Raw genomic sequence first — 14,077 nt, 5'->3', positions numbered from 1 at the left:
GCAGCTTGTCACTTGAGCCTCTTTACTGTAGAAGCCTTGGCACAGTGACAAGTTTCTTACTTCAAGACACGAAAGAAACTGCCTGTCCATAATTGATATTAGCCATGGGCAAATAGTGTATCTTAGGTTCAAAGCGAATAATGGTTTTGACAGAATATTTCCAAATCGAATATCAGATAGTTTCTCCAAGCCTTTCACTCTTGTTGTACCATGCTTAAACAAAAACCCAGCTAAACTCATGAATGTTGTTCCCAAGCTTCCCTTTGTCCATTTATAAACTAATTGTGGTATAGCTGTATTTGTGAACAGTGACCTTAGGAAGCTTGATGCCTTAGGGATGGCAAGTAAACAACGGATTGGACATAATATTAAACCTAAGAGATGCCCAGCTATGCCTAATTGAGTGGATTTACAAATTTTGCTATTTACAAATATCTTTCAATTTTGAATTTGAAAAAAAAAGTATCACAAATATTTAATGCAGGTTGTCAGGGCTTCTCTGCCTAACATATACTACTCTTGCATAACGGTCACGGTTTAATTTTGAAAATTTTACTGGACTGTAGATATTAACATTTACAAAATTTTACATCGGAGCTGTCAAGGGCTAGTTTCCCAAGTATCGTGTCTGCGGGCAAACAAATGTCAACACAAAAAACTCTGGACAGCTACCACCATCTACGAGTGACGGCGGCAACCTTTCTAGCCTTTCCACTCTGGTTTTTACCAGAGTAGAAAGGCTGAATTTCTCTAGGAGTTTTCCTACAAGTTGCCTCAAGGACGACGCCTAGAGGACGACGTCCTCTAGGTGTCGTCCTCGAAGTCGTTTTACAAGTTGTCCTTGAAGTCATCCTAGGCATTGTGCTTGAGGTCGTCCGAGAGGTTGTCCTCAAGGTCATTATGGAAGCCATCCTTGAGGTCATCCTAGACGTCGTCCTCGAGGTCGTTCTAGAAGTTGTTCTTGAGGTCGTCCTAGACGTTGTCCTCGAGGTCATCCTAGAAGTCGTCCTTGAAGTTGTTGTAGACGTCGTCCTTGAGGTCGTCCTAGACGTTGTCCTTGAGGTCATCCTTAAAGTCGTCCTTGAGGTCGTCCTTTAGGCAACGTCCTTGAGGTCGTCCAAGAAGTCGTCTTTCACGTCGTCCTATACGTCATCCTCTAGGTATCGTCCTAGATGTCGTAAAGATAACAGCTTCGCTGGTCATCCATCTTCACTTGAAGTAGAAGTGCTCTACATTTTTGTTTCTTTTTCAATACACCAGGCGCGCACGTGCATTATTACGATTTGAAAGTGTGAAAGTGTGCTTTCCTCCCGAGCACACAATTGCGATATTCATACTTTTCCAACTGTTGGTCACGGCTGGTTACCCCGTTCGGTGTGCTTCTTACCAAGCACCGGTGCACTGCAGAAAAGCAGCACCTGTGGAGCTAGCTTCCAGGGGGTTGCTTCTCTGCAGTCCACCCAACACGTTAAGAAGTGTGCTAAACGGGGCCAACCCACTGCGATCAACGCTTAAAAAAATATTAATATAGTACCTCATCTTGAAGCGAATATCGAATAGTTTATTATTCAAAACTACTATTTGAAATTTCGAGTATTTGCGCAACACTAATCGATATGCCCGGAGTCTTTACCCGTCGCCGTGTTTTGTCTTCAGGTGGGCTACAGTATACGATTTGAGGACTGCACCTCGGAGAGGACGGTGCTCAAGTACATGACGGACGGAATGCTGCTGAGGGAGTTTCTTTCAGAACCGGACCTGGCAAGCTACAGGTAAGGGAACGCGGTCATATTCCGTGGGAAGACATGGCCACTGCCCAGTGGGGTGTCCAAAGCCGCGCAAACACTAAACGAACACGTTTTACAGCCACGGCCATTATTGGCAAGGTTTCGCTCTAAATTTGGCGGACAATCACAGTTTCATGTGACACCGTGACATCACGGAAAGTTTTTGTCCATTAATTTTAGTGCAGAAATTTTCCCACCTCATATTAGACAAAGAATGTCCCGGTGAAATCCGGCAGGAAAGTTGTGGCATCATGTGACGGGGTGATCCCTACACTTTTGTCAAATGTTGAGTGGTGGTGAATGATTGTGTCTAGTTTGTGTGCAGCAGAGTGTGTGCAGCACCTCGACCGTGACCTCATTTTTTGTTCGGCACAGACGAGGAACCGGCATTCTTAACGTGACAGTGTGAGGAGTTTGTGTTGTAGAAAAACTGGCTTTGGCGTCGGTGTTGTCGTGAAGGGAAAATCCTGTTTGGTCGATAGGGTCATGACGTCACAGCCCCATAACCTCGTGTGGGAATTTCAAACATCCCACAACGCTCACGCTCACGTGACATCACGCGTAAAATAAAGTGATAGAAAACATGATATGTAATGTGAATTAAAGGTTGCCCCATGTCTCAAATGATTTAACTTTATAAAGTAATGCATTTATTTGCCTTAAAGGGGCACTGACACCCCAAAGGTCAGATTTTTTTTATTGTCTAAAACGATGCACATAATAGTCATAGACACAAGAAAAAAAAAACGGATCACAAAACAAAACAAAAATTTTCCCACGTGCGCATGCGCCTTTTTATTTTTGGCGTTTTCCTCCCGCTTTTCACCTCCTCGCTTCTTTTGATTCGTGACGTCAAGAATCATGAAATTTAGAAGCTTTGTAGGTGAGATTTCTATAACATTTAATAACGGCAATCGTAAAACGTTTTTTAATGCAGTTGCAAATGCACTAGAGCCCTTTTTGAAATACCAAAAATCGGAGTGTGTTCCAATGTCGCCTTCTGGATTTTTATCCTCCCTCGAAAAACATGGCGGCGCTCGACGCATGTAGCAGAGGGTGATCGGTGAATCGGGGGATCGGACAAAGTATTTTATTTACCCATAAACTTCTCAGACTTCGAAAAGGAAATCTTCAAACAGTCAAAACAACTGGGTTTGGTGTCTGTATCGTAGTTTCGGTTGTGCCTCTGCCGGGGCACCGTCATTTGCTCGAAGCGATAGGCAGCACGGCACTCACGGAGGAAATCGGTTTCCTGGTACGGTGGTTTCCGCGACGCCGGCGCCCTTCTCCCGCTCTCACCTCCTCGCTTTCGGAGCGGAGGCGTGAAAGAAACTCGGCTCTCAGGAGCCCTCAAATTTTGACGTCACTCCACTGGCGCGGATCGCACGGGAACTTCAAACTTGGCATTTGGAAATCTTTTTTTTTTTACTTCAAAAATACTAAATCCCTCAGTTTTGAATTTTGAGGGTAATGTCCAGGCATCATTTTCAATCCTTTCAAACAATAAAAATAAATATGATTTTGATGTGTCAGTGCCTCTTTAAAGAAAATTTTTAAGGATTTTAGGGGGATTCAAACTTCTGACGCTTCGGTTACGATCCAGGTATGCTACTGACTAGGCTACGTCCGCCGCACTTCCTGCTCACTGGCAGTAAGAGCATGACAAGTGAATGGGGTCGATTATGCTATCGCGTTCCACCTTAAGGGTGAAGCTTTTTTGTCATCTGACATCCAGTCAGAGAAAGTGTACATTCTAACAAGTGTGTGGCATTGATTCTTGCAGAAGTGGAGTAGATTAAGCTGACTACAGCTTTCAGCCTCAGGTCTAATGGTGCATTCCACTGGTCGTTTAGAGTGCACCAGGATGAGTGGACCCGGTCCGAGATGGAGGATGCAATACGAATGGAGTCGCTCCGCCTTTGTATCCCTAGTGGAATATAACCAGTCCTCTGGGATCGGCGGATGTCTTCCCGTCATTCACCTTTTTGGGAATTCCCTTCCTGTGGTCCCAGACGTTGAAGCACATGTCTTAGCAATCGTGGCGCTAACAACACTGCTCAGCGCACGAGCCAAGTTAATCATGATGTGAAAGATGCGCGTCGATAAGCGATGTGCATCAGCGTAGCCCATTTGCCTCTTCATCAGAATACTCATAAATGGTGTCCAAATATGTCTCGATTTTCGGCTCGTTCTGCAGAGGTCCGAAAAAGCAGTCAAATTCACGCGGGACATACAAGTAGTCCTCATCGTCGCTGCCTCTTGAGCCGCTGCTGCTGGAGGAGCTGCTCAAGCAACCTGACAACAAGCCGTCACCAAGCAGCAGCAGCAGTAAAGTGGGCGGCACTTCACGAGTGGCCATTACGAATACTTCCGAGGCGAGATGCATGGCGAGAAAGGAGGTCACGGATCCGCCGAAATCAGTGGAGCGACTTTTTTTGGATTCAGATTGAGATCTGGAAAGGGAGCTGATTTAAAACAACGACTGGAACACGTCCGTCTCGATCTTGATCGCCCAGTCAAATTGCGTGCTCCAGAAAAGTCGATCCCAGTGCGTTTCAAAACGACCAGTGGAATTGACCATAACTCTGTTTGTAAATGCTTGTTCAAAGCATTTACAAACAAAATATGCTATACTTCGTTTCACCTTAAGTTCAGACACAGCCGACGCAACGAGCTGATGGAACCAATCCGACAGCGTCAGAAGCGCACCGTCACGGCATTTGTCATGTTTCTGTACATGTTCTGTCATCGCTGAACCAATCATAAACAGAAAAGGCTTAGTGACTTCCACTTTTGACGCTGCTTGAATGGGCCCCATTAGCTCGTAGCATCGGGACTTAAGCTGAAGTGAAGAATAAAAATGTTCTTCAAAGTCCCACTTACCCAGAAATTTATACTTGAAAACAGGTCACACTTTTTCAGTCAGTTTTTTTGCATGGCCAACCAAGATTTAAGACAGATACTGATAAGGACTCTATTGTTCTAAATGACAGGTGACAATGCAGGAAAAACTGGAAAACTAAAGGCTTAATGTGGCGTACTTGTGTCAGAAATAAAGTACAGTAAACTTACATTGCGGGCATCAATGTCGGCAGAACAGTAGGATTCAGTGCCGGCGAAAGACTGGTTCTGTGTAGCGTGCTATGGCTGCTCTTATACAGGCCTTGTGTTCAGGAACATTCGAAACCAGAAAGTGCTATAACCATCAAGAATGGTCTGAAACTTTCCAGCAGTAGAGTGAAAAAAAAGCAAGTCTGATGGGGCTTTAACCCAGTACTTCTGCATTGCAGTCGCATGTGCTGCCAAATCCGCTACGTCTGTTGCTATACGACTGGATTGTGTTACTAAGTTAGTAGTCTGCAGTGTTTTTATGTTGTATGTTTCTGTTTTCAATGTTGGTCTTTTCCCTCATAGTGTCATCATAGTAGACGAGGCCCACGAGAGGACACTGCATACGGACATTCTGTTTGGCCTGGTCAAAGACATTGCGAGGTTTCGGCCAGATCTCAAGCTGCTCATCTCCTCTGCCACTCTGGATGCTGAGAAGTTCTCGGAGGTGAGGGGGCTTTGGTCTTCAAGCGGTCTGTAAGAACACCATATTTCAACATCAAAGTTGGATGTGTATAGGAACTGCCGCTTGCGTCCCAAGCGACTTCTGGTTGCACCGTCTTTGCAAGCCTGTTGAGCTTGCTTATGTCACCAGTGCTAGAAAGCATACTTGCTACATGGACAACAAAGTTGGAGATTTAACGAGGGCCTTTGGCTGTACAATGTTACATCTTGGAGGAGGCAAGCTGGTTTGCAAGACCACTCGAAACATTTGAACAGATCTCTCACTTCTTCGTTCTTTTGGCATTCACCTAGAGAATCGGTGGCTAAACATTTATTCTACATTTCAAGCAGCGGTGTTAAAGTGGCCTTTGTTCATTTTTTTATGAACCATAAGTTCTCTGGGATGTCAAAGACTTGAGCAGTGCCTTGTGGCCTTGTTAAATTAGCCTGAGTCTGGGATAGGTTTAATGTAAGAACACAGCAAAAGAGGTCAAGTTTTTGTCCCTAGTGACGCCTGCCTTGGTTTCAGTTATACCCATTTAAAATTGTAAATTTATGCCAGGTCACCTCAATAAAATGTTTGTCTTTGACCTAAAAAGGGGTAAGGATGTTTCCAACATAAACTATATCATATAGGTTGTTAAACATTCTCCTCATTGAATATTCATACTGAGAGCCCTTTATTCGAGTGAACAAAATAATTTGATTTATTACAGTAGGCTCACAATAATTCAAACTCAGATATTTCATACTTCTGGTTAATTCAAACAAATTTCAAAATTTTGGTTGACTTGCTGTGTTTTTAATGTATTCATAAGCCGCTTAATTCGAACGGCGTTTTCGTGTAATAGATGCTTTTTGTTTTCGCGGCCCCTTTGAGTTTGGTTCTTTCTGAGCAACGATGCACTGCAGAGAGGCAACAGCCGCGAAGCTTGCTTCCGCGGGTTTTGCTTCTCTGCAGTACACCAGTGCTCTGTAAGAAGCCAACTCAACGGGACTCAAGCAGGGCACACATGAGCTATGAAAACGGGCACCATGTGGAAATTTCCACAGCAACTTGCACGGACACTGCGACATGGCGGCATGGCATAGGTCCACATCCCATTGTCCACGCAAGTTGCTATGAAAACTGCCACACAGTGCCCGGTTTTATGGCTCATGCATCCCCTGCTTAATAGCTCACATTAGACAACTTCTTGGCTCGATGAACAAACTTAATTTTGTTTCGAGTTGTCATATACTGTCTAAACAGTCCATGATAAACAACATTTTTGAGGGATAAATAAACTTATGCCATAAATTTCACAAATGTTTCATGTGTGGCATACCTGCTTATGGTCAGTAGGCTTACATAGAGGAAATCATCAAATATCTGCTTTGTATGTGTAGCCATTCGTATGGTAAATCATAATTTTATCTTGCATCATATTTAGATGAATTTCTGATTATTCAAACTTATGATGATTCAAACAAAATTTATGGCTTCCTGGAGTTTGAAATATTGAGTCTACTGTACGTGGGCATTTATCAGAGCACAATGTATACTGTGTTTTGAAAAAGCAAACAGCTTTGACAAGTTGCATCATCATTAATATTATTTATTTAACCTTGAAGGCCCTTACGGACATTACACAAGGGGGTGCAAACTGGAGAATTTTGTTATATAAAACAAGGAAACAGGGAGAATAAATACTCACACACTTTTGGTGAAAATTTATGGCATAAGCATAAGTTGCTTATGCAATAACTTCATTACTGATATTTCTTTTATATTAAAATTTTAAGATACCGTTTGAGGTTGTTTTTTTTTTTAATAAAAGTCAGCAAATGAAACATAAGATGTTGATGAAATGTGAATTTCAAACTGTTTTGAAACCTGGTTATGATTGTTGGTCTGGTGAATGCTGTAACTGCTTCAGGAATGATTTTTGTGGCATGACAAAGCTACCTAAGATTCCAAATGGGAAATCAATAGATCATTCTTAATTCAAAGATTGTTCAAAATAAAATTGTTTCCTTTGTTGGTATAGGTAAGCTTACCTGATTTCTGTAAGCAGCCTTTCTTTCGTGGAAGTATTGGCACCAGCCCTCCATGTTGTAATTTTTTATACTTCAAGAAAACAACTGAGCACATTATGGAAGTCTTTATTCAGTTCTGGAAATTATATCTCGCTTAAGTTGACACTATGCTGTATCGTGAGAGGATCATGTGACACTTGCATGCAACTTGGTGCCATGTGATTATGGAATTTGAACCCTGAACTTTACTACGAACTGCAGTGTTGTGCAAATATTAAAATTTTCAAATATAGTAGTTTTGTATAATAGGCTATTTGATATTCGCTTTGAGGTGAACTGCAATATTCATATTTCTCGGGGCGTTGATTTTGGCAGGTTGGCCCTGTCGAGCGCACTTCTTACCGAGCGGCGGTGCACTGCGAGGAAGCAACACCCGCGGAGCTCACTTCTTGATGGTGCTGCTTCTCCCCAGTGCACCGGTGCATGGTAAAAAGCGAAATCAAGGGGGCTAAAACGCTACAATCAACACTTTGAAAAGTACAAGTATTGCAGTTGCGTGCTTAGGAGAAAAGTACACTTTCAAAGCGGGATGGTGCACGCGCTTGTCTCGTGTATTTATAAAGGAACGGAGACTTTGAGAATTTTGATATTGCCGCCCGCAGAGGCGAGAAGGCAACGCTCGGTCACGGTCTTCTAGAAGATTCCCGGTCATTCTCGCAGCAGACGTAACTTTCCTTCTGCTTTGTTATTCTCGAAAGTGCCAGTTCATCCGCGCCCCGAGCGCGCGACGCTCGAACCTTCTTTGCCGAACTTTCGAGATAGTGACGCAGGGTAGATAAGCGGCTCCCGCGACCTTGTCGAGTCAGTCCCAGTTTCGCTAGCGCTCTGTGTGCCGCCGAACCGCCGCCCGCTTTTCTGCTACCTCGACGCTCTTTCGTTATTTATTTTTGGTTGGCACAAGTTCGCCCATTAAATTTTTATTTTCAGTTCACTGTTCGGCTTTTTGTCACCTTCATTCGTGACATTTCTGGTGGAGGTGCGGGGTAACGCATGTCCCTGCACCGTACTCCTCCGAGGGCCCGCAGTGCAAGTCCAACACCAAGCCCACGAAGACCCAACGAAGACACAAGCAAGACCCGATAAAGTCGCCGCAACCAAGAGCTAACCCGGAACTCGGATTTCTGCCAACCAAGATCAAGCAACCAACGAGGTCAACGATGGACCCCCAGACGTCGCAGACCTCGACCACCGCCGGACCACGGCATACCACCTGCAGATTGACGGGCTGACGGAGAGACTAAACAAGACCATCGCCGACATGATCTCGATGTATGTGGACGTGGAACACAAGACGTGGGATGAGGTGGTGCCCTACATCACGTTTGCGTACAACACGGCGGTTCAAGGAACCACTGGGATTACACCTTTTCAGTTGGTGCACGGCTGAAAGGTGACGACGATGCTCGACGCCGTGATGCCTCACGGCACCGACGAACAACGGCACCGACGAACAACGGCACCGACGAACGACGGCACCGACGAACGACGGCACCGACGAACGACGGCACCGACGAACGACGGCACCGACGAACGACGGCACCGACGAACGACGGCACCGACGAAGGACGGCACCGACGAACGACGGCACCGACGAACGACGGCACCGACGAACGACGGCACCGACGAACGACGGCACCGACGAACGACGGCACCGACGAACGACGGCACCGACGAACGACGGCACCGACGAACTACGGCACCGACGAACTACGGCACCGACGAACGACAGCACCGACGAACGACAGCACCGACAAATGATGGCACCGACGATGCTTAGTTGGTCACCCAACGAGCAGAAGTACGCCAGCTAGCCCGCCTTCGCATAAAAGACCAGCAACGTGTCAAAGCTGGCCGGTACAACTTTCGTTGCCGAGACGGGGAGTTCCAGCCCGGAGACAGGGTGTGGGTGTGGATGCCCATTCGTCACCGCGGCCTTAGTGAGAAACTGTTAAAACGCTGCTTTGGACCCTACAAGGTTATCCGCCGCCTTGGGGACTTGAACTACGAGGTGCTCCCCGACGGAACTTGCCCATCAGGACGCCGCCAGCCACGATCCGAGGTCGTCCACGTAGTTCGACTCAAGCCGTTCTACGCGCGTTAGGATTGTGACACTGCATGTTTGTTTTGTTTCGCCGCAATTGTTTTAGCCATTTCCGTTTTCCTTTCGTTTCGCATCGGGGCGATGCACTTTTAAAGGGGGGGGATAATGCCGCCCGCAGAGGCGAGAAGGCAACGCTCGGTCACGGTCTTCTAGAAGATTCCCGGTCATTCTCGCAGCAGACGTAACTTTCCTTCTGCTTTGTTATTCTCGAAAGTGCCAGTTCATCCGCGCCCCGAGCGCGCGACGCTCGAACCTTCTTTGCCGAACTTTCGAGATAGTGACGCAGGGTAGATAAGCGGCTCCCGCGACCTTGTCGAGTCAGTCCCAGTTTCGCTAGCGCTCTGTGTGCCGCCGAACCGCCGCCCGCTTTTCTGCTACCTCGACGCTCTTTCGTTATTTATTTTTGGTTGGCACAAGTTCGCCCATTAAATTTTTATTTTCAGTTCACTGTTCGGCTTTTTGTCACCTTCATTCGTGACAATATCTACATTGCGGTAAAATTTCCAAATTGTGCTGGCTATTACACATGAGTTAGGCAGAAATCCCCTGACATCCTGTATTAATAATTTGTGAGTGGAGAAAAAGTATTTGTATACAGCAAGAATATTTATAAATCCCCTCGATTAGGTATAGCTGGGCATTTCATAAGTTTAATTTTATGTTATGTGTTATTTACTCGAGTACTGATTGTAGGCTTTGAACTTTTGTATGCCAATGTCGATAAATGCAGTTAGGCTAAAATTAATCTAGCTTAGAAATAAACAACTGAAAGCTTTGGGACAACCTTCATGAGTTGAGCTGGGTTTTTGTTTAAGCATGGGGCAGTAGTGAAAGGTTTAGAAAAAATATTTAATACTCGATTCGAAAATATTCGGCCAAAACCACTATTCGCTTCAAATTCGCTTCGAACTCAAAATATACTATTCCCACTGGCTACTATGAAGTTAAACACTATGTCTGTGCTGTACTGTTTACTGAAAATGCAAAAGACTGAATTTTCTGAACTAGAATTGGTGCATGCACTCGCATTTACAGAATTCACCCCCTTTGTGTGCTTTTGCAGTTCTTTGACGACGCACCCATTTTCAAGATTCCCGGTAGGAGGTTTCCTGTGGACATATACTACACCAAGGTTTGTATGTTTTCGAGCTCTCTATATGTTTTGTTGGTGGTACGCAGGCTCATTGCTACAGGTCTTGATAGTAGTAAATGCTATTTCACTTATGCTTTAAGCTGAACCTGCTGGATACGGATGCTGTTACAACAGCATCATATTCCATGACATTGTTACAACATAAGGATGTTGTGAATCTGCTGAGGTTCAAGTGTGGCCAGGTTTGACTTTTTTTAGCATTTGATGCAAAGTTCCACAAAAGTGCAACTAAAGTTAGATGATTCTATGCATGCACATATATTAAAAACGAGCAAATGCTGCCTGGCCAAGGAGGGGGTGCAATGTTTATAAACTGGTAAAAGTTTGTAAATTTTTTTTATGTTTAGATGACACTGCTTAAAAAATCAGCTCGTTGAATTTCGTCAAAAGTATGAACGTCCGCCGAACCTGTCGAGCCTCGGGTACGATGAAAGTTTGAGGCGTTCCCGGTCACAACTAACATTGCCACGTAATTGACGAGCTTCGAGGCAAACGTGCAAACTCGCTCTTCTGCAAGGCAGGTGTAGCAAAGACTTCTGTATGCGTGCGTCGACTTCCGTAGAGAGATCCTCTACAGCAATGCTAGCATTCTGTCGTGGCACTGCACCGCGTGGCGGAGACCTGGACGAAGCAGTCTTTCCCGACAGGCACCCGAGGCGGACTACCTGGATGCCTGCGTGGTCACGGTGTTGCAGATCCACATCACCCAGCCCCTTGGGGACATCCTGGTCTTTCTCACCGGCCAGGAGGAGATTGAGTCATGCCAGGAGCTGCTCATGGTCAGCACTGCCTTTGCCGACAGCGCTACAGTTCAGAGAGTTGCACTCAGTGTGTTGCTGCGGTCGTGCAACACACTGAGTGCAACTCTTGCACTCAGTGTGTTGCGGCTCAGAGCATTGGCTCACCGCAGCTCGGAGCTTGTGAAACGAAAGCTTGTGCTGTGGAACCCAGGGATCCTGGGTTCAATCCCCACCCCTGTCTGTTTTGGTCTAGATGAGTGTCATACTAGGGCCAGCGTGTGGTCCGGTATCACTGCTGCGTGATGCTTTTCAAAATCCCAGGCTAGCAATGGCACTGCACTCACTAAATTTCTCGTCTACAGTGCGTAACATTAGGCTCGTTCGATTTACTTGCACCAGCTTGCCCCAATGCAGAATGTGTAGTGCCGTGAAGAAAAGTGTGAGGCATTGTACTTCCGGTATGTGTTTTAGGATAAACTACACCTGCAAATCAAATATGGCAGTGTGCACCAAGTGCAGCTGGCGTTAGAGGTATGTGTAGGTCAAACATACAAATGTCATAAACCCTGGTGTGGTAAAGACTCATTAATTCAAACTCCAGGAAGGTACAAATTTTGTTTGCATTATGAGAAGTTTGAATTATCAGAAATTCATCTGAATACGATGCAAGATAAAATTATGATTTGCCATATGAATGGCTAGGCAAACAAAGCAGATATTTGATGATTTCGTCTACATAGGCCTACTGATCATAAGCAGGAATGTCACACAAGAAGCATTTGTTAAATGTATGACATAAGTTTATTACAGCGAAGCTGTTTATGGCTAGTATTCTGTGGATTTTTCGTGTGCAGTGACTAAAAACTATACGCTCGCACCGCTGCATGTGCATGCCTTCCCCATATAAAAGATTCAAAGTAAATAACCAAAAAAAAGCACTGACGAACGCACATACAAGATGCCATTTGTTTTAGGCTTCTGCTTTAAAACACTTACTGGTGTAGACGCCGGCACGTGCAGTCCTGAAAGACACGAAGCTGCTGCTGCTTCGGGTTCTGAAAGACACAAAGCAGCTCCTCGTTTTTAGATAGGTATAGAAGTAGAGGAAGAAGGTTTTAATCCAGTTTATCAATAAGGAAGAAGAGGGCTGCAATCCAGGTTGTAAATACTGATAGTAATGAAGGAAGAAGAAGGCTTCAATATAGTTGGTAATCCAGCGGTTGTATATTTCTGTGTTTATTAGTGTTCAGCTGGAACCACCGAAAAAAATGATTGCATATGCACCACAATTGCGAGTAAGTGATGTTTTTGAGGAGCATCAGCGGGCGACAAGAACGCCAAGCTTGATGCAATCACTCACAATCCTGGAACTTTAAAGTCACGTAAATAATCGCCCCTTCACAGAGAAGAAAAAACCGAAACTCAAAGTAGAGTTTCTCTGTAGCATGCTAGATGGCGCCACGTGTCTAAGAAGGCGCTGAACGCGTTGGGTTTGAAATCCACTGATTAAATTGATTGATTTGAAAAGAAGCAGTGAGGAAATAGTTGAACACTTCACTTATACGAATAAATCTTTCACCATGCCGAGATTCCTTACTGGCACCACGTTTGTCGGCTGATGACACAATTTCGACTGGCCTGCAATACATGTGCCTATGTCTTCCGCGACATGTGATTGATCAACCGCTACAGCCTTTGATCCAGCTCTTCGCATCATCTAGTTCCTACACCAGGGGCGTGTGGCTATAGGTTGCCATAGCAACTCATGACTAGTTACAGGCAATCTCTGCTGACATTGTTTCTTCAGATGCAAGTGCCTAAATCAGGCATTGAAAAGTGAACGGGTGATATCTCAATGTTGGTTCTTGTGTCGTAAGTTCCCTCATCATGAGCAGTCACTAGCAGCTGCTATGCACTCAATCATGCACCAACACAAATGTGTGGACTAGCTTTTGGTTTACTGAATCAATCTGGTTTAGTAAGACAGGGTTCAAATTCAATGCAGTTACATTTTCTCTAAAGTTGTTTCTTTCTTCAGGCTGCTTGGTTATGTGTTTTTTTATGCTTGCACGCTCGTGACCAAGGTGTGCCTTCTACCTTCAGGAGCGCACACGGAAACTGGGGTCCAAGGTTCGTGAGCTCCTCATCTTGCCCATCTACTCCAATCTGCCCTCGGAATTGCAAGCCAAGATCTTTGAGCCAACGCCTCCTGGTGCCAGAAAGGTAGCAAACATCCAATTCTTTATGCTTGTGTTGATCTCGTGCAACTTTTTAACTGAAGCTTCTTCTGATTTTCAAGCTGTAGAGTCCTCAGGTCTGCTGGAGTGGCTGAAAATATTGGACCAGCTTCTCAGGAGCATTCGATTCAATATGCCATTTCTGACAAATCTTTTATCCTGCATGCAGCTTCATATTTGTCTTTGTTGTTTGGATGGTTATCGTAGAAATCGTTAGGATATACTTATGTGATGAAGCATGGTGTAAGGCGCCAAAAACAATGGACGCAGGAAAGAAAACACACTCACAGGCGCCACTCACAACTAAATTTGAAAAGTGCAGAAAGTAAATAAATACATATCTCATCACCTTCCTCACATCCATGCATGCGCCTGGCCGTGAGTTGCACGGTTTATCAACCATTCACAGAAACTTCTAAAAAAAAAAA

The 14,077-nt window shown here is 44.9% G+C and overlaps 1 protein-coding gene across 2 annotated transcripts in view; it reads left to right on the top strand.

Annotated features, from left to right (window-relative positions):
• The window catches only part of LOC8053960 (pre-mRNA-splicing factor ATP-dependent RNA helicase DHX16), a 65,938-nt gene that overhangs the window by 30,807 nt on the left and 21,054 nt on the right, over positions 1-14,077 (top strand). For both annotated transcript variants that reach the window (XM_042292595.1, XM_042292596.1), the window contains exons 13-17: positions 1,657-1,772; positions 5,202-5,343; positions 10,583-10,651; positions 11,320-11,451; positions 13,516-13,635. In XM_042292595.1, coding sequence (XP_042148529.1) covers positions 1,657-1,772; positions 5,202-5,343; positions 10,583-10,651; positions 11,320-11,451; positions 13,516-13,635 — 579 coding nt within the window. The remainder of the gene's footprint in view (positions 1-1,656; positions 1,773-5,201; positions 5,344-10,582; positions 10,652-11,319; positions 11,452-13,515; positions 13,636-14,077) is intronic.

The sequence above is a fragment of the Ixodes scapularis genome, unplaced genomic scaffold (assembly GCF_016920785.2).
Source record: "Ixodes scapularis isolate PalLabHiFi unplaced genomic scaffold, ASM1692078v2 PGA_scaffold3__209_contigs__length_174095766, whole genome shotgun sequence".
Taxonomy (NCBI): domain Eukaryota; kingdom Metazoa; phylum Arthropoda; class Arachnida; order Ixodida; family Ixodidae; genus Ixodes; species Ixodes scapularis.
This window is presented reverse-complemented; position numbering and strand designations above follow the sequence as displayed.